Genomic DNA, 22,973 nt, shown 5'->3' with positions numbered 1-22,973 from the left:
TGGTGATAATAGGCAGGACCCACCTGGAAAGTCAGGAAAACGAGTCACATTCTTCTTGACAGCTTTTTAAAGCACAATGTACGGGTGGGTGTTTAGGTTCCAATCTGGCAGACACTACTGACCACCCAGTCTGCGGCCCGGACATGAGCTGAGGGCTTTCATCACTGAAAAGCCCTAAGTCTGTCTACGGCCATACTGCCCTGAATGCACCCCATCTCGTCTAGAGAGCCCTAAGTCTCTGACCCTATCGACACCCAACATGTTTAAACTCAAGCCTGTAGAAATAATGCATGGGGCTCCCATTGTGATTTTTTTTTTAATTGAGGCCACATTGAAAAATAGAGCAATATTGTACACTTCTGGTTTGGCCTACCTACATTGTCACAAAACAAATGTTCACTGGGGTTGAGACGTCACTGCCCCTTCAGACAGAGCATGTGTGTGCAGTTTTCCATAGTCCCCACCACTCCTTATTGCTCTCCTGGCCCAGCTGCATTCACTGCTTGTTTTCTGCCTTCCAGCTCCTGAGAGCATCTGAATTAAGGTCTCTGGCTTCCCCGATTCCAAGTCTAGTTCTGTTCTATGAGCCCAAAGCCTAACAAATGACTGTTCCCCAGCTCAAGAGTTAATCGTCAGCATCCTATGTAAATCAGAACAGGGAAGTCTTGCTTGGCCAATTCCTCTCTCGAATCTTAGTCTGATGCTATTCTTCACCAGTCCTGTGTTCTGTGTCTGTCTGCTCAACGTTTGTCTTCTAACAGGCAGCTCTTTCTTGCCCCTGACCGAAGCTCTCTGAGGCCAGCAGCCACTGTGGATGTCCAGGAGTGCAGGCAGACCAACCAGATGAGTGGGGAGTGGGTGCACCCAGGCCAGACCCTGATCTGGGCTGTTTGGGTCCTTGCAGCTGCCACTGAGGGTGAGGCGCCCAGTGGGAGAGGGGGGCTCTCAGAAGACAGGGTAGGGGGGTTTCCCTGTCTTGGGGGATTTTCCACTGGTGGGAATGAAATTATTGCTCAGAGGTCTCTGAGGGCCCTTGGAGGGCTCCACCGTACCCTCAGGGCACCTGGCCGATGTCCTGGTGCTGTTGACAGCCCCGGGGCCAGAGTCTCCTGCCAGGGCACGTGGGCAGAGCACAGAAAACCCCAGTCCTGCCCTTGAGTTTCTCGCACTGCGTGAGGGGTTTGGAGAGCCCTCTGCCCTGGGCACTGGGGAGGGGTCTGGGACAGAGCCTGCACTTCTGTGATGCTGGCTGCTCCAGTGGGACCTTCCCTGTTGAAGTGACGTTGGCAGAGGTAGAGCCCAGTCACCGGGGTCCTGCTAACTAAACAGCCGGCCTATTCCCTTCTCAGAGCTCCAGATTCTGTGTGGGAACCGAGCGGCCTGCACTCTCAGGCTGAGAGGTCTCAGGCAGCATCTGCATGAGAATTTTTTATTTTCACTGCTATATGTTTACTTTCATGCATTCCCAAAAGCATATACCTAGCTCAGCAAAACCACAAGTCCATAGATGTCATTGCTTAAGCTTCCTCTAGGTAAATATGAAAAGTTCCCTTAAATTTAGGTTAAAGATAATTAAAGAAACAGTAGCCATACAGATGACGCACAGACCCTAGTGCTGGTGGGTCTGACAGGGACGACGTGTGGGGAGCTCTGGGCCAGGTGGTTGAGTGCGGTCCCAGGGTCTGCAGAGCCCGGTGTGCATCGTCAGCTCCGTAGGACGGGGAGGCTTCTGTGCACAGGAGGGAGGCGGTTCCCCGAGGTCCCCGGGGGAGATTTTGTGGCTCCGTGCTGAGTTGGTGTTCTGATGCAGGTGACTACTCAGGCAATCGTGAAGGAAGCAGTGGGCCTGGGTTCCTTCAGAAGGAATCCAGATACTTCCTGTTCCACAGTTTCTTGGCGGAGAAAGAGTGCCCCCAACTGGGAGAGCTCTGGGTTCAGCTTGTTTCTGGCCAGCTCCCGATTCCTGATCCCTCCCCGTGTGTTCCTGTGTGTTCCCTCAGGGCCCACCGGAGATGCGCCCATGCGGAACACCAGGCTGGGATGGGTCCGGGGGAAGCAAGCCGCTGTGCTGGGAAGCGCCATGCCAGTGAACGTGTTCCTCGGGGTCCCATTTGCTGCGCCCCCTCTAGGACCCCTGCGATTCACAAACCCACAGCCTATGTTGCCCTGGAATGGCTTCCGAGACGCCACATCATACCCTAAATTGTAAGACCAGGCTTGGTCCCAAGGGTGGCCTGCGACTGGGAGTGGGAGCAGAGCATTGAGGGGGAAATAGGCCATGCAGGCCAATGGGAAGGGGTGTTAGGGGTGGGGGAGGGCTACAGAAGTGGCTTCAGTGACCACATGGCATCATTAGAACATGCAGCTCCCCGGACTCCTGTCTGAACTTCCGAGTTGGAATCTCCAGACCTGGGCCCGGCACACTGGGTGGTCTGAAAGCTTTGCTCTCTAAGGATTCTGAGTCTGGGAGGGTAGGAAGGGGCTGTTAGGTGTTTCTGTGTCACCTCTCGGCTAGACTTAGTCTCTGTGGGCAGACCAGACAAGGGCTGTAGAGGGAGAATCACACTACAGGGAAGCTAGCTCCAGCAGCCAGCACAGGGCCTCTGCAGAGCCTGGCTGGCCCACAGTGGAAAATCCATACATACCTGGGGAACGATGACAGGAGCATGTCTCTGTGACACAGCGGGGCTGGGAGGTAAGGAGCTCCCAGGCACTGCAAATTTTCAAGCTTAGGTAGGCCACTGACTCCCCGTGAATTGTCGAGGGGCCTCATGCACTAGGTGGGAGCTGAGACGTGGAAATCCCCAAGAATCTTCTGATTGACAAATTTTGTCACGTCCTCACAGTTGGTCACATTCCTGGCATTGGGCTTCCAGGCAGAAGGAGCACCCTGGTGCCAGGAAGCTCCCTTAGCCACAGAAGAAGACCCCATGTGGCCCAGGGACTGAGGACACTGATAGGAAACTCATCTGCTTATTCGTTCATTCATTCATTCATTCATTCATTCATCAGCTCCTATCTGTTAAGAACCGACCCAATGACTGGACCTCCATGAAGCCCCAAATGACACCACTGTGGGTTAGGCACAGCCGCCCTCAGGACCCCGCAGACTGGTAGTGGTGGTGGGGACACAAACTGTAGTGACAGGTCAAATGAAGAGTGACAAGGACTGCCGTAGGGGATCAGAGAAGGAGCTGAGGAAGCACAGAGAACCACCTAGCCTCACTTTGGGGTGGGGGGGGGGCATGGTCAGAGACGGCTTTGCTGAGAGCATGAGGCCTCGATTTCTGGTAAACAACCTACAAAGGGGCAAAACAGGCACAAAAACTTGTCGGGGGTAGATTTGCAGCAAATCTGTGCACTAGTCTATCAAAAATCTAACATTAATTGAGTGATTTGTAGAAATATTCACGTATACAATGTCACTCAATCTTACTATGTGTCAGGCTTGGTGATAGGGGCCATATGGTACTTAGGTGACTAATACAGAGTCTTAGGCTTCTAGCTGCTCATGGTTGAGTTGGGGAATATGATAACACTCATATGCAAGTCTAGGAGAACTTCAAGGGAAAAAACCCACAAAACACTCAGGTGTTTCCAAAGATACCTAGGATATAACTGGAGAAATCTCGGAAGGCTTCTTGGAGGAGGTAACAGTTGGACTGAATCTGACAGAAAGGGAAGAACATGAGCAAGCAGGTAGAGGAAGAGAGCAGTCTAGGCAGAGGGACCAGCTTGAGCAAAGGTCTGGATGCAGGAGTCTCTCTGCACACCTACTTCAGTTGGCTCCTGGTGGAGAGGCCTGGGGAAACAGCCTTCTGTTCCTCTGGGGGCAGAAGAGGGAGCTTCCAGAGCAAAGCCTTCGGTATGCAGCTGGCATCCTGACCACTGCAGTTTGGGGAATTGCTGAACCAGTCTGAGTCTTTATGTGCGTGTCTGCATTATGATGGTGGGTGTAGGCACAGGTGGGGGGGGAGTGAGGGGGGTGAATGGTACAATTATTGTGCACAATGTACTTTCCTACCCAGGAAACAGACCAAAGAGACTCATGGTTTGTTTGTGCCATCAGGGGAGGGCATGACTAACTTTGCACCAAGAGCCCCCATAGGCATCTTCTGCTCAGGTGAAGGGGACCCCCGGGCCTCCTCGCTATCACAAGAGCTGGCTCCTTGCAGGCAAGTTTGCTGACAGCAACTCTGGGGGGTTCTCCTCTCCTTCTCCAAGGTGCCTCCAGAACTCAGATTGGCTGCCCTCATATCAACACATTCTCAAGGTGCATTTCCCCAATTTGGGAGTGTCGGAAGACTGCCTGTACCTTAACATCTACGCCCCAGCTCGCGCGGACACCAGAGCCAAACTCCCTGTAAGGCTGCGTGCTGCGCTGGGGGCTCCAGCTAGCAGGTCCTTGGGATGGGCCCCAGGCAGACTGGCTGGGTGTCTGGACTCAGGCCCAGCTTCCTGCTGGGTAAAAGGGAAACGGAGCTTTAACACGTCTGTAACTTCCTTAAAAAGTCGTTCTAGTGACAGATGCACTTGTTCTTCTTTTCTGATTGTTCTTTACTGGCAGCGATCTGGACCTTTGACTTTTATTTTGCCTTTTTCCCCTCTGTCGAGTATTTGATAGTCCATAAACATTTAGAAAAGACACTGCTTAGAAGGATTCTGATTTTTTTGTTTGTTAATTTGCTTGGGAAACATTTTTAAAAAGAAGATAATTGCATTCTCTAATTTTTCTGTTTGCAATGAAGACAGGTAACGATGTGGAGCACTTCATTTAGAAATGTAGAAATTCCACGTATAAGTGAGAAAAAAGGCATAGTCTACCATCTCACTTTCAGCCACACCCTCCCATTCCTCTTCTCTGCCCCACACCAGTGCAAGAGGAGACTCGCTGTGTTGCTTTATAACAGCAACATCCGTTGGTGTCTGACAGGTGCCAGGCACGGTATAGCATCTCATCTAACCCCCACAATAACCCCGAGGGTCGGGGCTGTTGGGCCCATGCTACAGATGAAGAAGTTGAAGCACAGGGAGGGCATGAGGGTCTTGCTCTGCGCTCTGCCCACAGTAAGTGGCAGATTCTTGTGTCAAAGCCAATGTTTTGTTCTGTTCTCCTTTCTCCTCGGTGGCTTTCTTCTGTTTTCCTGCCCCAAGGGTTGCAGTCCCTAATACGACCATTAAAAAGGAGAATGGTGGGGATTTATTATTAAGTGTAAATAGTGATAATACCATTTGAACAATTTTTATGTTCCCTGGTCCCAATTTTTCTAGTCAGTATAGTAAAGTTTCCATACTCCTCTTCCCTTTTCCCTCTCTTCTCTTCGCTGTAGGTAGACAACAGGCTTAGATTAGAACAACTTAAGCTGTGTTTGCTCTCTCACACGGCTTACAATGATTTCTGTCTTCCTGTGGGTCACAAGTTCAGTGTTTAGTTAATACTTTCTGAGCCCTTGAAACGTGCCAGTGTTGTTCCGTGAACCTTAGATGCAGAATCTTTTTTCAACCCCGTAATATCCTGATAAGTGGAATACTTTTATTTTTCACATCTTACAGATAAGCAAAACGAGGCTCAGAGAGGTTAAATAATCTGCCCAAGGTCACACAGCTAGTCAGTGGCAGAGCTCAGAATCAATCCCAGGTACTCAGATGCCAGAGCCCACATGCATAACCCTGAACCTTCTTCAAAAGACAAAACCTCTGTTGCTCTTTAGAAATGAAAGTGAGACATTTATATTTCCATAAAGAAAGAAGGACCCATCGGGCACAGGGAGGGGGTCTGGGTGCTCGGCAGGCTGACTGGAAAATTCCTCTCCCCTCCTTAGGTCATGGTGTGGCTCCCGGGGGGCGCCTTCCAGACTGGCTCAGCCTCCATCTTCGATGGGTCCGCCCTGGCTGCCTACGAGGACGTGCTGGTTGTGACTGCCCAGTACCGGCTAGGAATATTTGGCTTCTTCAAGTGAGTGTCCCCAAGTGGCTGACACCCACGAGAGGGGTAGCTGTGTAGGAGCCATAGGGGATTCAGTGCCCAGCATCCCAAGGAGGAGTGAGTCTTCAGTGACCCTGAACAAATTTGACCCAAATTATTTAGTTAATTTTAGCAACTATAACAGGTAAACCCCCAGGTTGTAGGGCAATAAAAATTGCTTTCTCACTCCCATGAAATCTAACAGAGTGTTCCTGACTGACAGACATCCTTCCGCATGGTCATCAGGCATGGGGGCTCCTTCCGTCTGGGGCTCTGCCCTCCTGTAGGGCCGGGACACCCTGCATCTGGCCAGCAGGTGCAGAAAGAGATTGGAGGGTCCTGTGAGGGTGGTCCCTCTGGGTCAGCCTGAAGGTAGCGCTCATCACTTCTGTTTGTATACCATTGGCGGAGCTCCGTCACTTGGCCATACCCAACTCAAGGGGGATGGGGAATGTAGCCCAGCCTATGCCCTGGAAGATGAGGATGCAGAGTGTGTGAGCAGCTAAGAGTCTCTGCCTTCAGGCCCCATCTCAAGGCTCCTCAAGCGCTCACCTGGGAAGAGTCACTCCGTTGCATCCTGTTCCCTCCTCATTAACTGCCCGCCCATCCTGGGAAACACGCTGTCTGCACGGGCTGCGGCATGGGGCCATGGCCAGGAACATGGACTCCAGGGTCGGACTCCGGGGTCGGACTCCGGGGTCAGTCTCCTTGGGTTTGAATCGCACGTCTGCACCATTTTAGGTCCCGGGCAAGGGATTTACTCTCTCCGGGTCCTGCTTTCCTGTCTGTGAGAAGGAGCCGAGGTGCCCAGCAGTGAGCGCAGGGCTTGCTTGCAGATTTCTCTGCAGGGAAGTGGCCTGAGCTATGGCCTCAGAGAAATATAGCCACTGCCCGTAGCACTGCCCAGCAGAGACGGGCCTGGGGCAGCGGGACAAACGTGCTGGTCTCCACGGCCCGCCCCAAGCCCCTGGCCGGTGCCTTCCACTGATGGCACACAGCTGGAAGCCTGGGTGCAGCCCATAGGGGTCAGTCTTTTGGGAGGAGGGTGGAGACGGTAGGGATAGAAGCACCCAGAGGGGCAGCAGGAGAAACACCAGTACCCCTACCTCACCGGCTGGGGGCACTAGGGAAGCATCAGCCATAAAGCCCTCAGGACAATATCACAGTGTGGTGCTGCCGCTGCAGTTACTGTCGCCCTTATTCCTTTAGTCTTTTGTTGGAACCTCTGTGCCGGGTGGGTCCTGCTCCCTGGTGCAGACCCGCCCTCAGGAGCAGAGCTCTGCTGGAATCCACGGATTCGGGGGAGCCTGTGAATACCTGGAAACTGCACACACAGGACTGTCTGTGTGCTTTCCTGGTGTGTGTAGCTTTCCTCAGATTCTCAAACCCAAATCCCAGCAAAGGGAGAGAACCAAGCCTGGCTTTCCCCGCCGCCTCAGGTCTCTGATTTGCAGCCTCTCCCCAGCGGGCACGGCGGTGCCCTGTCCCCCGCCCACAGCCCCTGCTGCCAGCTGCCCGGGCTGCAGGAGGCAGACCCTGGCCCATGCATGTTCTCACTCACCTCTCACCCCTAGCACAGGGGACCAGCATGCTCTGGGGAACTGGGCCTTCATGGACCAGCTGGCCGCCCTCAGCTGGGTCCAGGAGAACATCGAGTTCTTTGGTGGGGACCCACGCTCCGTGACCATCTTCGGCGAGTCAGCGGGGGCCATCAGTGTGTCCAGCCTGGTGAGTTCTCTTCTTTGGACTTGAACAAACCTCGGTGGCGGGGGGGAGGGTTACAAAAATGAGGGTGAGGAGCCACTTCCATGTGGTTGGTGCTTCATGTTGGACACTTTTATCCACATCATCCCCCTGGAGCCTCACATTGTGAGTTAGGGGCTCAGTCTCATTTTAAGGACAAGAGCTGTCATCAGAGAGTTTAAATGAATCTTGCAAGGTCACATAGTGAGTGACAATTTGAGGAAAAATCGTTTGTATTTGTACAGTTGAGTCCCTGGTGTCCAATTACCAGGAGGGATAATTATTTAATAGAAAAGCTCAGCTAAAGCATAAAATAGCAAAGGATACATGTCAGTATTTTATTTTAACTTAAAACATACATTCCTCCACCAATAGTTTGCTCCAGGGCCTTACCCTTTCAGAGCCCATTCGCTGGCTGGGGGTCCACAGGGCTCTCTGGCATGAACCACACACAGGGCTCCCCGCCCTCAAACTGCGGTTTTGTGTCCTTGGAGTGGGCGCGCACCAATGAGGCCTGTGAAGTAGTCTGTGAATGCAGCCACCTCCGGTGTTTCCTATTCCCCCCACCCGCCATGTGGTTTATTCTTACCTTGTTCACCCCCAATTGTGATAGCCACCTGCCTCTATCCAGGTTTTTCCCCCGGAAACATAATTTTGTTTTCTTTTTACACACACACACACACACATCCATGGGTTCCCTGTTCATTGATCACGTGATTACGATAGCAAATGTCACTGACAACAGGTTTGGAAGCAAACACACCAGACTCTTGGCAAGGAATTGGTGGGAATCGAAATGTGCGGATGCGCCAGTGGAGGACGGCTCCCTGGCTCTGAGTTCTGAGTGGTCAGCTTTCCTGGGCAGCGGCTCACGTGTTAATCACGGAAGTCAGTTGCAGGGAGGTGGGTGAAGCTTCTGCTATGTAACACTTGACGATATACAAGGTATTCTCTACCTTCCAAGCAACCTTAGAAGGCGGATTATATTAACTTTAGGTATGTGACCGCAGCCACCGTGTCACCGGTGCTTATTAATTCACCAAGCACTGTGCAAGTCCTTCTCTGTCCATTACCTCTACTCCTCAGAACAACCCTGTGACGTGGGCTCGATTTGTACCCAGTTTTGTAAGAGAGTAAACTGATGCTTAGAAATATTCAGCAGCTTGCCTGGGGTTGCCCAGCCGGGAAGTAAGGAGCTCGCACTCACACGCCAGAATGTGTGACTTCAAAGTTATAAAACTTACCCAACCACTTACCCAACCGTTCACAGCTGGTCCTTAAACCCTCAGACCAGGACTTTCCCCTCTCTCTCAAGCTCTCGTAAGGAGGCTCCTGTTTTATCTCTCCAGGTCCTGTCCCCACTGGCCAATGACTTATTCCACAAAGCCATCATGGAGAGTGGGGTGGCCATCATCCCTTACCTGCAGGCCCCTGATGAAGAGAGAAATGAGGATGTAGGTATATTGTTAACACCTCTCTGGCTTCCTCTCCCTGGTCAGGTGTCGATAGACCCTGTGCTTGGCCTTACTGACCGTGGCCAAAGAAGCCGATGCTGGCCTAAGGCGAACCTTGCTGCCCCGTGGGAGGCCTGGTTCAATAGGAAATGGGTCCAGATACACAATGCAATAGTGCTGGTGGTATTGAGTGTGTGTGTGTGTGTGTGTGTGTGACAGAGAGACAGAGAGAGGCCTCATATTTCATTTATTATTTTTTGCTTGTGATATAGATCTTTGTCCCCTGTGTTATATACAGCTCACCTCCTCTACTTACGCTAGTCTACCTAGAGGACTCTAATAAGATCCTGCTGCTGTTTGCAGCTCGGGAGGAAATAACACTGTGACTTATTAATATTGTCTGACATGGGACTGTGAGGGGGGAGGAGGTGAGGCACATGCCCCAGATAGCTGTCATCTGTCACCCTGTCTTTGCATTCTACCAGGACCCAGAGACCAAGGTCTCTTATGTCCTTCACGCCCCAGCGTAATGTCTGGTAGATATTAGGTGACTACAAGCATCTGCTCAGTGAATGAGCTCACCAATGAGCTGACTCGTTTAATGAATATTAATTAAACACTGGGCTGTGGAGCCATTTCCTGGGTATTATTTGTGTTTGTGGAGCATTTTCGTAAACTCCTTATAGAAAAGAGCAACACATACCAAGCGCAGAAACAGAGTTACAATATTGCAAAAGTCCCCTCTCTACAGGGGAAAATTGTGGTTGGTAACATGCGTGTGTGCATGTGTGTGTGCGTGTGTGTGTGTTCAGAGTGCCCATGGTTTTCCCAGCTCTGGGCTAGGATCTGCGGGTCTCTACATAGAGAAGGCACACACTAACCCGAAGACTCTAATCACTTTGCGACAGGAATGTTAACCCTGGAGCCCATGGACACACCTGGGAGGCGGTCCTCAAACTCCCGCAATCGTATGCAAACTCTATAGCTGTCTGCATTTTCCCAGGGAGAGTCGGGCTTTTGCTGGACTCTCAGAGCATACATGGCTCCCAGAAGATTAAGGACCGCCACTTTCAAGGGACAGCTTGTACACATGTGGGAAGTTCAGTGACAGGGCAAGAGGTATTTAGGTAGAGGAGGTGGGGACCCTCGGGGGGATGGGAGGCCAGAGGAGGAAGGGATTCAGAGGGACTGCAGTGGTAGGAAAGGACCTCCTGGAGAGGGCGGGACTTGGGTCTTCAAGAGTGAATGACATCAGTGCAGGAGACGGAAGGAAAGTGTTCAGGGCATCCCAGTGTGGGGGTGAGGGTGAGGCTTGAGCAGAGGCAACAAGCCGAAACTCTGAGCTGGCCTTGTGCCTCAACAGACAATTAAGGAGCTTGCAAAGCAAATCCTTACTCTTGGGGGTCCCGACTCCATTCGGCACCCCAGAATTGGGCTTCTGGGCTCTGTGGGGCCCAGGCCAGTGGAGCCCACATCATAGGACTGTGACATCATAGGTCACTCCATGACCAGGAGTCTTGACCCCATTCCATGGCCACAGACTGGCGAACCCTTACCCCCAGCTCCAGCAATTGCTAAAGATGACAAGGAGTGCCAGGTGAGAGCAAGGATGATGCAGGACCCACCTGTCCTCACTGTGTCCTCTCCACTACGGGCACATGAGAGTGGGGTGGGCCAGCAGGCTGGACATCGTGTATGATGGGCCGGCCTGTGGCTGGATTGAGGGCTCCTTCCAGTTTTCATTTTCCTGGAGGCTTTCAGTCCTGGGCTCTAACCTGCTCCTTCTCTGGAAACAGTTGCAGATGGTCGCAGATACCTGTGGCTGCAGTGTGGCAGACTCCGAGGCCCTGCTGCGGTGCCTGCGGGCAAAGTCCTCCGAGGAGCTGCTGCACATCAGCCAGGTGAAGGGGGAGGAGAGGGTTTGGGGGCAGGGCGGCCCTTTGAATGAGTGGTAGACGCACCCTGCCGCTCTTACTTATTTTGACTTGGGACTTGGAAAGATGGGGGCTGGGGATTCATAGCAATGGCTGTAAATATGTGGACTATAGGACCCTAATGGGTAATTGAAAGAACTTGATGGGCCAGGAGTACCTGCTTGGCCTGGAGAAGATCCAGCAAAATACAAGTTACAGAAGTTGTGTCCCAGTCACTGAAGGCACCTCACTGGGTAGAGGGATCGTGCTTGTTTCACAAGACCCCCAGCAGCTAAGGTCAAGATCAAGACTACAAGTCCTGTGGGGAGCCCTTGTAGCTTCGTAAGATCAAGAGCTTCCTAAACACTCAGTTGCCTGACAAAGGATCTGCTCTTGTAGAAGGCGATGCAGTACCCACCTCTCTGGATGCAGGAAGGGTCCTGATGACAAATTTCAGTCACTGGGTGATTCATCGAATAGCCTGGATGATCTTTTATGTCCCTTCCAGTCCTGAGAGCTTCTGACAGTCCTTGGCAGAGCAAGGTCATTATCTGCCAGATTCCAATTTGTTAAGTAGTTATCTGGCCTGAGCTGAGGATTTGTTGTGAGCTGTGCTGGAGTCGGGGAAGTGGGCAAGTCCGTGACCTGATGGGGGGTCTAACCCCACTTCCAAACAGAGACCTACCCCCACTCCCCATGAATAGAGTCAAGTGTTGCTTCCTGAGACCCTAGAAATATCCAGCCTGACCCCAGGCACAGTGCTGGGGAAGACGTCTCGGGAAGGGGTTCACACCAGCCCTCAGTAAGTACCCCAGCCATCCCCACCCTCACCGTTCTGCCCGTCGCGTTTGGCCAGTGGTTCTCACCCTGCAACATGTATGGAATCACCTGGAAGGTTTTTTTTTAAGTTGGTTGGACGGTATCCCCAGAGTTTTGTGTTCAGTAGGCCTGGCGTGGGGCCTAAGAACCTGCATTTCTGACAAGTTCTCAAGTGATGCTGATGCTGGTGGTCTGGGAGTCACACTTGGAGAACCACCGTGCTAGGCTAGTATTTTTCTTAGGTAGATTCTGTTTTTATCTCCTGTCAGCAGATGAGGAAAAGAAGGCACAGAGAAGTTCCCCCCACTGCCCAGGCACACAGAGGCATTGGGACCAGCGCAGAGGGGCTCATTTTCCCTTCTTACCCCAGTTTGCTAGACTGGGCTAACTCAGCATGGCTAGGGTTTGGGGACAGCAGGGTTCGAGAACAGACACAGCTTCCAACTTTTCTCTTCTTATTTCAGAAAACCAAGTCTTTCACTAGAGTGGTTGATGGCTTTTTCTTTCCCGATGAGCCTCTAGAACTATTGATTCAAAAAGCATTTAATTCCGTTCCTTCTATCATCGGAGTCAATAACCACGAGTGTGGCTTCCTGCTGCCGGTGGTAAGAATTCTGCCCGCGTCTTCGCTCGCTCCCTCGACAGTGAGGCAGGGGTTTGCTTCCTTCGTGGGCCCCTCCCTTGGGTGTGGAGGGCTGTGAGGGCTGGAGTCCATCAGCCAGGCGCAGAGCGGTCATCTTTCCTCTCTCTGAAGGAGGGTGACAGGCCTGGGGTCAGCCTTAGCGAGTGTCCACCTTGCTCCTCGTGTAGGTTGCTGGTGAAAGAAACGACTCTATGAAATGCTAAGGGGTGATGGGATCCATTTGGGCCTTGTTCAAAACATGACAAATGACTGTTTCAAATAAGCGCAGCTACTAAATACTTCAAAGTGAAATCCATGTAGGTTCAGAAACCTTCCGGCCTTTACATTTTCCTGTTCAGCCTCAGTTCGGGCACTGGGATCTCCAAGAATGCCCTCTAAGCCGGTGCAAGTTGCAAAATCACCGAATCACTTCAGTCCTTCAGCAAGAATGAACTGACCATTTCCTATACACGCTAAGCTCGCTGGTATCAAAACCTGAGCGTGCGACTGGGAACTGGTCACACGGCTGCAGCTTTCTGCGAGCCTCCATTCTCGAGGGCAGGGACAGACGAAATGCAAGGTTTCAGAGAAGGGTGGGGGCTGTGAAGGACATAAACCGGGGAGAGAAAGCTTCCTGAGGGAGGAGAAAGGGTGGTCAGGGAAGGGTCCTCTGGGAGGGTTCATTTGAGCTGAGGCCTGGACGCTGAGGAGGAGCCCTGCTTCCTTGACCGCGTGGCTTGGGAAGACCCCCCACGTTTGAAATAACCCTTTCATCTGCCCTCAGAGGAGGGGGGCGTTCAACCTCTTAGTACCGTCACAGCTCATTTCTACACACCCATCTCCTCTCGAGCTGGGGGAATGAGTGTCTGAAATACAGAGGTTTTTCACGTCACAAAGCTAGTGGACGGTCCCAAATCCCAGCTTCCGAACATACAGAGAGGGTCCTTCGTAGTTAAACTATACTTGCGGGTAACTTCAATAACTCCGGGGGTTCCCTCGTGTTCTAGGAGACACATATGTTTTAGTAACTACCCTAGTGGCTCAAAATTTGTGAGCAGAAAAAGTACCAGGGAAACTCACTTGACAATGAATAGTATTTCTATCCCCTCGTTTTAAAGCTGTAATATCAGCCAGGGAAGGGGGTCATTTAACAAATAACTACGCGTAGCTCTCACTGTGTACTAAGCAGAGTCGGCGTTCTTAACCACCAGCCTCACCCTTCATGCGCCGCCTGCCAGCGGCTGGCTTCTCGGAGGCCCTGATTGCACAGGTCTTCAGAAAGAGAACAGCAGACCACTGGTTTCGAGAGTCTCTGGTCTCTCGTTGAACTTGGTGTCGAAGCCAAGTTGTGGCCTGTGGTAGTTAGCGAGGGCTGCCATAACAAAGCACCACGCACTGGGCGGGTTACACAACAGGAATTTATTTTCTCGCGGTTCTGGAGGCTGGGAAGTCGAAGATCAAGGCTCTGGCCGGTTTGGTTTCTTCTGAGGCCTCCTTCCTTGGCTGGCAGCTGGCCGCCTTCTAGCCGAGTCCTCACATGATCTCTTGTCTGTGTGCACACCTTTCTGGTGTCTCTTTGCTTGTCCACGTATCCTTTTCTTATAAGGACGTCAGTCAGATTGGATTAGAGCCCAACCTAAGGTCCTCACTTGAAGGTAATCGCCTCTTTAAAACCCTGTCTCCACACACTGTCCCACTCTGAGTTCCTGGGGCTAGGGCTTCAACACAGGGACCTGTGAGGGCACAACGCTGCCCATGTGGCCTTTCCACAGGGAAGCCACTCAGGTCCCACGAGACTACGGGCTTGCAGGGAGTGGCTGCCTTTTATGAAATGTGAGAAGAAACTGTGCTGTTGAACCACCCACTGAGGCTGCTTCTACATGTGCCCCCTGAGGGCCGAATCGGTTCCTGCTTCTCCTGGTCTCCCCTCGGAAAGGCAGGGCGGTCGCCCCCAGAGAGACCAGCCTCCCTTCTGATGACCTGATGCGCTCACAGGGCCCCTGCTTCTCTCCACAGCAGGAGTTCCCCGAGATCCTCAGGGGCTCCAACAAGTCCGTCATCCTGCGCCTGTTACGCACAGCTCTGGTGAGTTCCGAATTCTGCAGCCCACCTGGGACTAGGGACTCATGTTCCCTACGTGCCAGCCAGGCCTGTATTGGGTTCTAGAAATTCCGAGGCCCATTATTCAACCATTTATTCATTCGCTCCCTGCACAAGTATATCCCAGACACGAGGATGTTGAGGCGGATTCCTTTCCTTCTTCCCTTGCATCTTTCCGTGAACATTTATTCACTGCGTCCTGTGTTCTGGGTTCCTTTCAGTCATTTATTCGCTGATCAGATGTTTGCTGAGAGGCCCCCCTGCCCCAGCACTTCCAGAGGCACTGGGCACAGTGATAAGCAGGCACCCCCTCCCCGCCCCCCGCCCCCAAGCCAAGGAACCTGGGGAGGAGACCCTTCAGGGCATTGCTGCACAAATCAGGGCCGAGGGATGTCCGGCCCTGTGGTGTCCATAGGCCGGAGGGAAAGGTTTTGGAGCATGAGCTAGGTTTGTTTGGCGGATGGAGGAGCAGCAGAGTGGGAGCAGTTAGGAGCAGAGGAGTGTGAAGAAATCAGTGGTGGGTTGGCTGTGGCTGGGGAGGGTGCTGTGGCTGTCACACACTGTGGAGGAATGGAAAGTCCAGCCCAGGGGCTGGGGTGAAAGAGCGACGTGATTCAATATGCGCTTGAGAAAGAGTCCTATGGCTGCAGCGCGGACCAGACTGGAGGTAGGGGATCACTCGGGCCCTAAGGCTTGGAAGGGATTTGGATGAGTCTTGGCTGGCTGGGGATGAGAGTTGGGACTAAAGTTAGAGAGGTATTTAAACTAGAAGTCGGCCAGTGGAATCTCTCAGACGGGGTTGGAGATGGCCTCCTGGAGCAAGAGGTCATTGATCCGGGCCTTGGGGGGAGGGGAACATCTGAGCAGGGGGAATTCCAAGAGGAGAAGGTATCGTGAGCCAGGTCCTAGGAGTGGGCGCTAGGGTGTGGGAAGGTGCATGAGGATGGGCAGAGTGTGCCCTCTCCCCTAGGGCCCAGCAGCATGGCGGGAGGGGCTTCTCAAAGGGTACATTGTTCTCCAATGCAGATGGCGTAGCCTTGCCCCTGACTGCCCTGTTGGGCTCGCCAGAGGCTCCACAGAGCATCTCTACCCCCCTTGGGTACTTCGCACACCCCACGATCTGCTGGTTGTGTGGTCTGAGTGGGAGGCACTTGCACCAGCTCCCGGACCTGGTCAGAGCAGCCAGCCGGCGGAAGGGGGCCAGTGGATGAGTCCGAGCAGTGGCCCCCACTGTGGCTTATGTCCCTCCAAACCCCAGAGAGAGCTGGAAGGGCTGTGCCTCTGGGTTAGAGTTGGGGGGGCCGAGGGGCAGCAACTTGTCTCAGTGCTCTCCAGAGTGCCAGACCCCCAAGAGCATCACCAATGTGGCAGACCCTGAACCTTCCTGAGTTTACCTCCCAGCCTCCGACCTTAGTGCTTGGGGCGAGTTGGGGTGCTGCAGACTGAGAGGCAGCCTGGCACCAGGTCAAAGAAAGCAGGGGGCACCCCGTTAAAGGACTTGGCAGCAGGTCCCAGGGAACCAGCAGAACTAAAGACCCTCTGAGACACCCATGTTTTTGGTCGATGAGGGAACTCCAAGGCACCAACTAGCTTTGATGGATCAGCAGAGGCCTGGCGGCAGTGCTGGTACCGGGAGCAGGGCCGGCTTCCTGGGGCGTGACCTGTGTAGTCCGCAAAGGGCCTCATGCTCAGCAGGGTCCTAGACTAGGTCGGCTGGTCTGTTGTCCCCACCCTGAAAGTCTTGTAGTGTTTGAACAACAGGCCCCACATGGTCACTTGGCTCTGGGTCCTGCCCAGGGTGGCGGTTTCTGGATGTTTCACACAGGCGTTAAGAGCGTGGGATTCAGATGCAAACAGGCTTGAAAAGAATCGCGGTTCCACCAGTTTGGACAAACCACTTAACCAACCTCTGTAAGCCTCAGTTCCCTCGTCGGGGAAAAGGGGCTGATTTCGATACTTGTGCCACAGGCTCGCCATGTGGCTTCAGTGTGACAGAGCATGCAGAGCCCTCAGAATCATGCCTGCACGGGCCCACGCCTCGTGTGCAGGCTGCTGTCACTGACCTGGACCTCCCGTGACCGTGATCTTTTACAGCATGTCCCCGCCCAGTATTTACACTTCGTGGCTGACGAATACTTCCACGATGAGCAATCCCTGTTTGAACTACGGAACAGTTTCCTGGACTTGCTTGGAGATGTGTTCTTTGTGGTCCCCGGGCTGGTCACCGCTCGATATCACAGAGGTGAGTCCCCGAGCCACCCCCCTGTGGGGCCACAGCGCAGCGAGGCTGGGGGCCTCGGGTCCTTGTTGCCTGCTGACCGGCCGCCTGCTCCGCCCTTCTGGACCCTCACCGCGAGGGACCTCCCAAGGTGTCTGGGATATAACCCTGCGTGCCAAGCGTGGCAATTCCCCTGCCTTTCAGAGTTCAGGAATGTCGCTGAGTTCTTGTTTTTTCCATTCCGTCCCCTTCTTCAGGACCATGGAGCAAATTCCCACCTCCCATAATTTCCTGGGACCAGTCTCCTAGATTACTTTCTGTTTGGAAGCGTCTTCCTGAATGCCTTAGCTCTGAGGAGAGGGGTGATCTAAAATGGTGCAGCCGCTCCGGAAAACTGTCAGGTGCTCATACAGATAAACGGACACCTGACCGATTCCTCACGCGTTCTCCGCCCAGGGATTCACTGAAGGGAAGAGAAGCCGTGCCCGTGGGAAAGACGTGTGCATGGCTGTCCACAGCGGCTCTAGTCATAGTGGCCCCAAGCTGGAAAGAACTCGAATGTCTGTGCTCAGACGGGTAGATAAATAAATCGTGGGGAAGAGGAATCAGCTACTGACACACTCTCCAACAAGGACGAAAGTCAGGAACATTCTACTGAGCAAAAGAAGCCAGATGCAGAAGGGTTGTACCTGTGGTGTCATTCCGTGTGTGCGAGGTCCAGGACAGGAAGAGTTAATCTGTGGCGATGGGAACGAAGACACTGTGTCTTGGTAGAGTGGCCACAAGGAGGCACGAGGGACTCTCTGCATCCCGACTAGGGTGGTGGTTACGTGAGTGTGCGTGCACTTCACGTATAAAAACTCATCGAACTGTACATTTAAAATCTGTGCTTTTTGTTGTCCGTAAAGGGCCCTGCAACTAAAGACAAAACAAGAGGAGAGGAAGCAGAGATAATAACTGTATTGTGAGGTCTTGTTAGAAGGATTTAGAAAAATAAGCCAGTACCTGGAGGGGAAGATGAGACCAAGAGTGTGTTTGTGTGTGCCCACACACGTGTGTGTGTACACATGTGTTTGTGCATGTGCTTTAATGGGAGACTTTGTAAGCATGGTTGCCATTATCCAGTAGAGAAAAAATGATGATTCAGAGAAAGGTGGGGGAAGCTAGAGAGCAAAGGCCTTTCGTAGAAGGGAGGTGAAGGCATGTAGGATGCACGGAGCTTTTGGAAGCAGGGAATAACTTTGTTCTGTTTGCCTTCCGGAGGCGTCTAACGTTCTGGCATCTCTGGGCCACACTGGAAGAAGAAGAGTTGTCTTGGGCTACACATTAAATACATTGTGGGATGTAATCACAAGAAAAATCCCATAATGTTTTTAGTACAGTTATGATTTTGCGTTGGGCCACATTCACAGCTACCCTGGGCTGCCTGTGGCCTGGGGACCACAGGTTGGACACCCCTGCCAGATTGAACTGCACCAGTGAGAGGAAGTCACAGGGAGGCAGACTTGGGTCAGTAGGAAGGGCTTCTTTTGAAGAGTAGAAGCCCTGCCCTCTCAGGTTGCCCCAAGGGACAGCAAGTTCTTCTCTTTGGCACCGTCCTGTCACTGGGGGTGTGAGGGCCTCTGGAGCAGGAAGTGCTAGCCTCTGAGAAGGAAGAGGGAAGCCAGCTTTGTTCAAGTCACCTCTCTGCACAGGTCTGCGGGACCAGGTCTGGACAGGTGGGGCTGCGGGCGCTCCAGCTGCCCCCAGCCTGGGTGCCTGCCATGGGCTCTCTCCTCCTTCCGCAGATGCGGGCGCACCTGTGTACTTCTATGAATTTCAGCACCGGCCCCACTGCCTCCAGGACCGGAAGCCGGCCTTCGTCAGAGCCGATCACACTGACGAGATCCGTTTTGTCTTTGGAGGCGCCTTCCTGAAGGGCGATGTCGTCATGTTCGGTGAGGAGCTGGCCCAGGGGCACCTGCTCTCGCAGGGACCCTGGGGTGAGCTGGGGGGACACGTAACTCCCCACCATTTGCACAGAGCCCCTCGCTGGGCCCAAACTATGCAGGAGTTGGAGGGGTAGCTTTAATTTATGTATTTAGTCTAAGGTTTACAAACATGATCTTCCCCTGGAAAATGCCCACTACTTGCGTTTTTAGAAACCAACGTGGAAAAGAGCTGCCAACATTTGCTTGATGGGTGTCTCTCTTTGTACTAAAGCCCAAAGGGGTGGGTGGGTGGGGCGCTCGTGCAATCTAATTTTTAAACAGTTAGAACCACTTTCTCCCACCTCTCTGACTGCTGGCCTCGCCCTCCCCGCCCTTCTCAGAACTCCCATGGGGCTACTACCCAGGGTAGAAGGCAAGAACCCCAAGTGGGCTGGGTCCAGGCGATCTACTGTACGTGCCTGTGAACTGTTACTCCTGAGGCAAGCTCATTTATTCCTGGTGCACAGCCCGTTCAGTGCCTAAAATCATGAGCCAATCAGGTGAGGTGGTGAGCAGGACAAGTTAGAGGAACCACACACAGAAAATGTCACTAAAATAGCTCCCGAGGGTGAGGACAGAGCCTCTCCCATGCAGTGTCCACACTCTGCGGTTTGTCCGCAGTCTCGTTTATTCATTCTTATAACACAGATTCCCACGACTGCCTCCTAGGTGGGCACAGGGGCGAGGTAAGATATTCTCAGAGGTGCACAGAGAGTAATACTGTTGTTATTACTCAGCAGCCGTCGCTGAGCCCGGACTACCTGCTGGGCACATGGGCCCTCCGAACTGGGAGAGTGAACGACAGGTGTCAAAGGGTTAAATCCCCTGGTGTCTGAACAGCCCCTAAAATCAGTGCAAAAAGAAACAGCCCCACTGAAAACTGGGCGACAGGTATAAATAGACAGTATGTGGGAAAGGGGATGCAAGTGGCTTTTAAACATGAAAACCCACTTAACCTTGCTCTCAACAAGGACTGCAAACTTACCTTGACTGAGGACTCATTTCTCATTGGTCAAGGTTGGGAAGAACAGTACATTTTTCATAATTGTTGGAGCAGGTGTGGGAAAGCAGGCAACCTCATCTATTAATGGAAAACTCAGTGAAAATCTGAAATGCGTGTGGTTTTTAACAATTCAACTTCTCGGGGGTTTTGTGCAAGTATACTTCCCCATGTGCAAAAAATATACCTGCCCACTAAAGCATTGCTTCTATGAGCACAAGTCTGGAAGTAACGTGAAGATCGATTAAAAGAGTACTGGATACACAAATTATATATTTATAGAATTGCATATAAATATATATATATGTATTTATAGAACAATAAATGGTAATAAATGGGAGTCTTACAGGCGACACGGTGGAACTATCTCTTAGATAGAATTTTAACAAAAAGAAAGATGCATGATCTGTGTCCATTATACTACAGCGTGTGCAAGATCCTGTCCACTTATACCCTTGTGCATGTCCAGCCCGCCTTCGGAGGGCGCCCAAGAGCCTGGTAGCCGTGGTTGCCTCTGAGGCTGGTAACAGCGGAGAGAAGAGATGGGAGAGAAACTAACTTTGATTAGATATTCTTTCTGCATCCTGGGTTTTTCACTCTGACAAAATGCTTTGAGGATTACTTTGTCAGATAAAGAAATACAATAATTGGGAGAGAGACATAGAGATGGTCTCTGTCCCCTAAGGAACTGTAGCCTCAGGGGAATGGCTGGAAGAGCGTGGGGTGCGCAGGGAAGGTGTGTGTTCAGCCTCCACCATTTGGAGGCCATGATTTCTTGGGCAGGCCACAGCGGCTCCGAGCCTCGGTACCTACAGATACAAAATGAGTAGAGTGGCTTGGTAGGCTGGTGAGGACCCAGCGGGAGGAGAGATGGAAAGGCATTCATCAAATGTGAGGCACCTTGGGCTTCTGGAGAATGTTTGCGGGAGCCGGGTTTCGTGATTATCTCCCGCAGAAGGAGCCACAGAGGAGGAGAAGCTGCTGAGCAGGAAGATGATGAGATACTGGGCCAACTTTGCTCGGACTGGGTAAGCAGACCTCCGGTCTCCCACAGCCATGTGTTTGAGGATGGAAAGCCCACCTCCACTTCTGCTCCCACCCCCAGGGACCCTAACGGGGAAGGCCTGCCTCTGTGGCCAGCCTACAGCCAGAAGGAGCAGTACCTGCAGCTGGACTTGAACCTGAGCGTGGGACAGAGACTGAAAGCGCCGAAGGTGGAGTTTTGGACAGAGACCCTCCCCCTGATGATGTCCACTTCCGGAGGGCACCTCGGCCCTCCTTCCTCCCTACTCTTCCTTTCTCTGCTCCTGCCTTTCATGTTCCCTTTGGCTCGTTGAGAAGTTATCTTTGTGTGACTTTGGTTTCCCTTCTACTGTAGTTCCTCCTGCCATCGCTGGCTACATTCTGTGTTTAGTTACTTTACGGAATCAGCTGCTTCAGCTGATCCTTAGGGAATTCTTTTCAACATCGAGAAAAATGCCATTTGCCTTGAAGACGTCCTCACTCCGTCCGCAGGAGGGCCGGCCTCTTTGTTGGCATAGAAATGATCTGGCGATGCATGTGAAATAAAAGCAGAACGTTTAACATGGACAGGGAACAGAATTCAATTCTGGGCTAAAAGCTACGCCCCTCTGCCCCCAACATCCAAGATGACTGTCTCAGAGAAGGTGTCTGTTTGAGTTTCCCGGAATGTGAGTCCTCCAACCCCAGTCCAGGCAGGTTTCAGCTACAAGCCATGCATGGATGTCCTGACCATCGCCGGCTCGGATGGCGTTCCTTCTCTGGCTCAGAGATCTGTGGGGGCACGCCAGAGAACCTCCTTCTCAGCAGTGGAAACCAGACATCCCCTAAGGTCAGGGACCCAGGAGTGAAGCCCCATGCAGCAAGGGCAGGTCAAGGACACCAAGGAGAGATGTTTCCCTGACGGAGACTGAGATGAATCAGTCATTCAGTGAATCTACAGTGGGGGCCTGCTCTGTGCCAGGCGTCTCCCCGCTGGGGGAGACAGGCTGTCCCCCGAATGGTGAGCAGACAGACAGTGAGCAGACATCCACACAAGTGAGCATCTCATGATGCAAGTTTGTGAAGTTCATTCAGCAAAAGTGAGCTGTTTGAAGAAAGTGTAAGCAGGGAACCTACTTTGGACTGAAGTCTTAGGAGGTTGTCTCTGGAAAAATAACATTCATAGTAAGAAAGGACGAATTAAAGTTAGCCCGATGATGGGTGGGGGAACTCGCACACCGTCATTCAGAGGATGCATTTCCAGTTTCTGTGTCCACGTAATCCCTTTTCCATCCTGACATCGTTGACCAGGGCAATTCATTTTCCTTTGGGATGGCTTCAAGGTCACACAGGAGGCGCACAGAGCAGGAGGGCTTCGTGTCAGCAACTTAGGGTTCACCTGGGTCAAAGACCTCCAATCACAGTCTGAATTTGGTCCCCCGAAGTTTCTTGAGCTCACAAAAGGCATAAGGTCACCAATGTTTTGGAATTAGTTTTCAACTAATGTTAAATCAGGAAACTTTCACATTACAAGCCATGTTTTAAGCTTCTCTAGATCTAAAGAAAAGGGGGAGGAGACCTGGCAGTGTTGGAGCTGCACTGGCAGACAGCACCTTTGTGCAAATTGGAAGGTGTCCTTTCCTCCAAGCCCTGTACGGGCATCTGCCAGGACACTGTCCTTGATAAGTGTCTGTTCTATGCTGTGATTGCACCATCTCGGAAGTGGCGCCCTCTGCAGGGCATGGCCTGCACAGCTGCCCCCCCCCCCATGGCCCTGGCAGAGCACTCAGCAGGGACCGCAGAGCGACCACCCCCCGCATGCTGACAGCAGGAGCTATCACCTTGCCAGTCCTCACTATTCCCCTTAGTCCTGTGCCTGCCTGATTCACTCACCAATATCACATGACCTCTTAACAGTAGTTAAGTTTGGACCCCTGACCTCTCATTTTACAATAATCTGAGAAGGGGGCGGGGCTCCCCCATGTTCCCTTAGTGAGTGAGCAGCAGGTCAACCCAGGCCTCACGTCCCTTGTCTCTCCATGGCAGGGCCCTTCTTGCCAGGCTGCCTGCCTCCCTCGGTGCTCGATCCTCGGCTGCTGGATTGTGTCTGGCTTAGGTGATTGTGGCAGGGGTGGATCAGGGATGTGTGGGCCACTTTTTGGCTCTA

The 22,973-nt window shown here is 52.5% G+C and overlaps 1 protein-coding gene across 3 annotated transcripts in view; it reads left to right on the top strand.

Moving 5' to 3' along the window:
• CES5A (carboxylesterase 5A) overlaps positions 1-21,750 on the top strand; it is a 48,238-nt gene extending 26,488 nt beyond the window's left edge. Inside the window, exons 1-13 of one of the 3 annotated variants that reach the window (XM_024551497.4) lie at positions 844-916; positions 2,001-2,205; positions 4,225-4,363; positions 5,823-5,956; positions 7,540-7,693; positions 9,058-9,162; positions 10,959-11,063; positions 12,359-12,499; positions 14,533-14,601; positions 16,711-16,858; positions 18,622-18,771; positions 20,760-20,832; positions 20,910-21,750. In XM_024551497.4, coding sequence (XP_024407265.2) covers positions 844-916; positions 2,001-2,205; positions 4,225-4,363; positions 5,823-5,956; positions 7,540-7,693; positions 9,058-9,162; positions 10,959-11,063; positions 12,359-12,499; positions 14,533-14,601; positions 16,711-16,858; positions 18,622-18,771; positions 20,760-20,832; positions 20,910-21,141 — 1,728 coding nt within the window. In that variant the 3' untranslated portion in view covers positions 21,142-21,750. Of the gene's footprint in view, positions 1-843; positions 917-2,000; positions 2,206-4,224; positions 4,364-5,822; positions 5,957-7,539; positions 7,694-9,057; positions 9,163-10,958; positions 11,064-12,358; positions 12,500-14,532; positions 14,602-16,710; positions 16,859-18,621; positions 18,772-20,759; positions 20,833-20,909 lie in introns of those variants that run through there. The other 2 variants (XM_071220130.1, XM_071220131.1) reach the window with 2 other exon arrangements.
• The last annotated feature ends 1,223 nt before the right edge of the window (positions 21,751-22,973 follow it).

Source organism: Desmodus rotundus, chromosome 12 (genome assembly GCF_022682495.2).
Source record: "Desmodus rotundus isolate HL8 chromosome 12, HLdesRot8A.1, whole genome shotgun sequence".
Classification (NCBI taxonomy): Eukaryota; Metazoa; Chordata; class Mammalia; order Chiroptera; family Phyllostomidae; genus Desmodus; species Desmodus rotundus.
The sequence above is the reverse complement of the archived record's forward strand: the minus strand, read 5'-3'. Positions and strand labels throughout refer to the sequence as shown.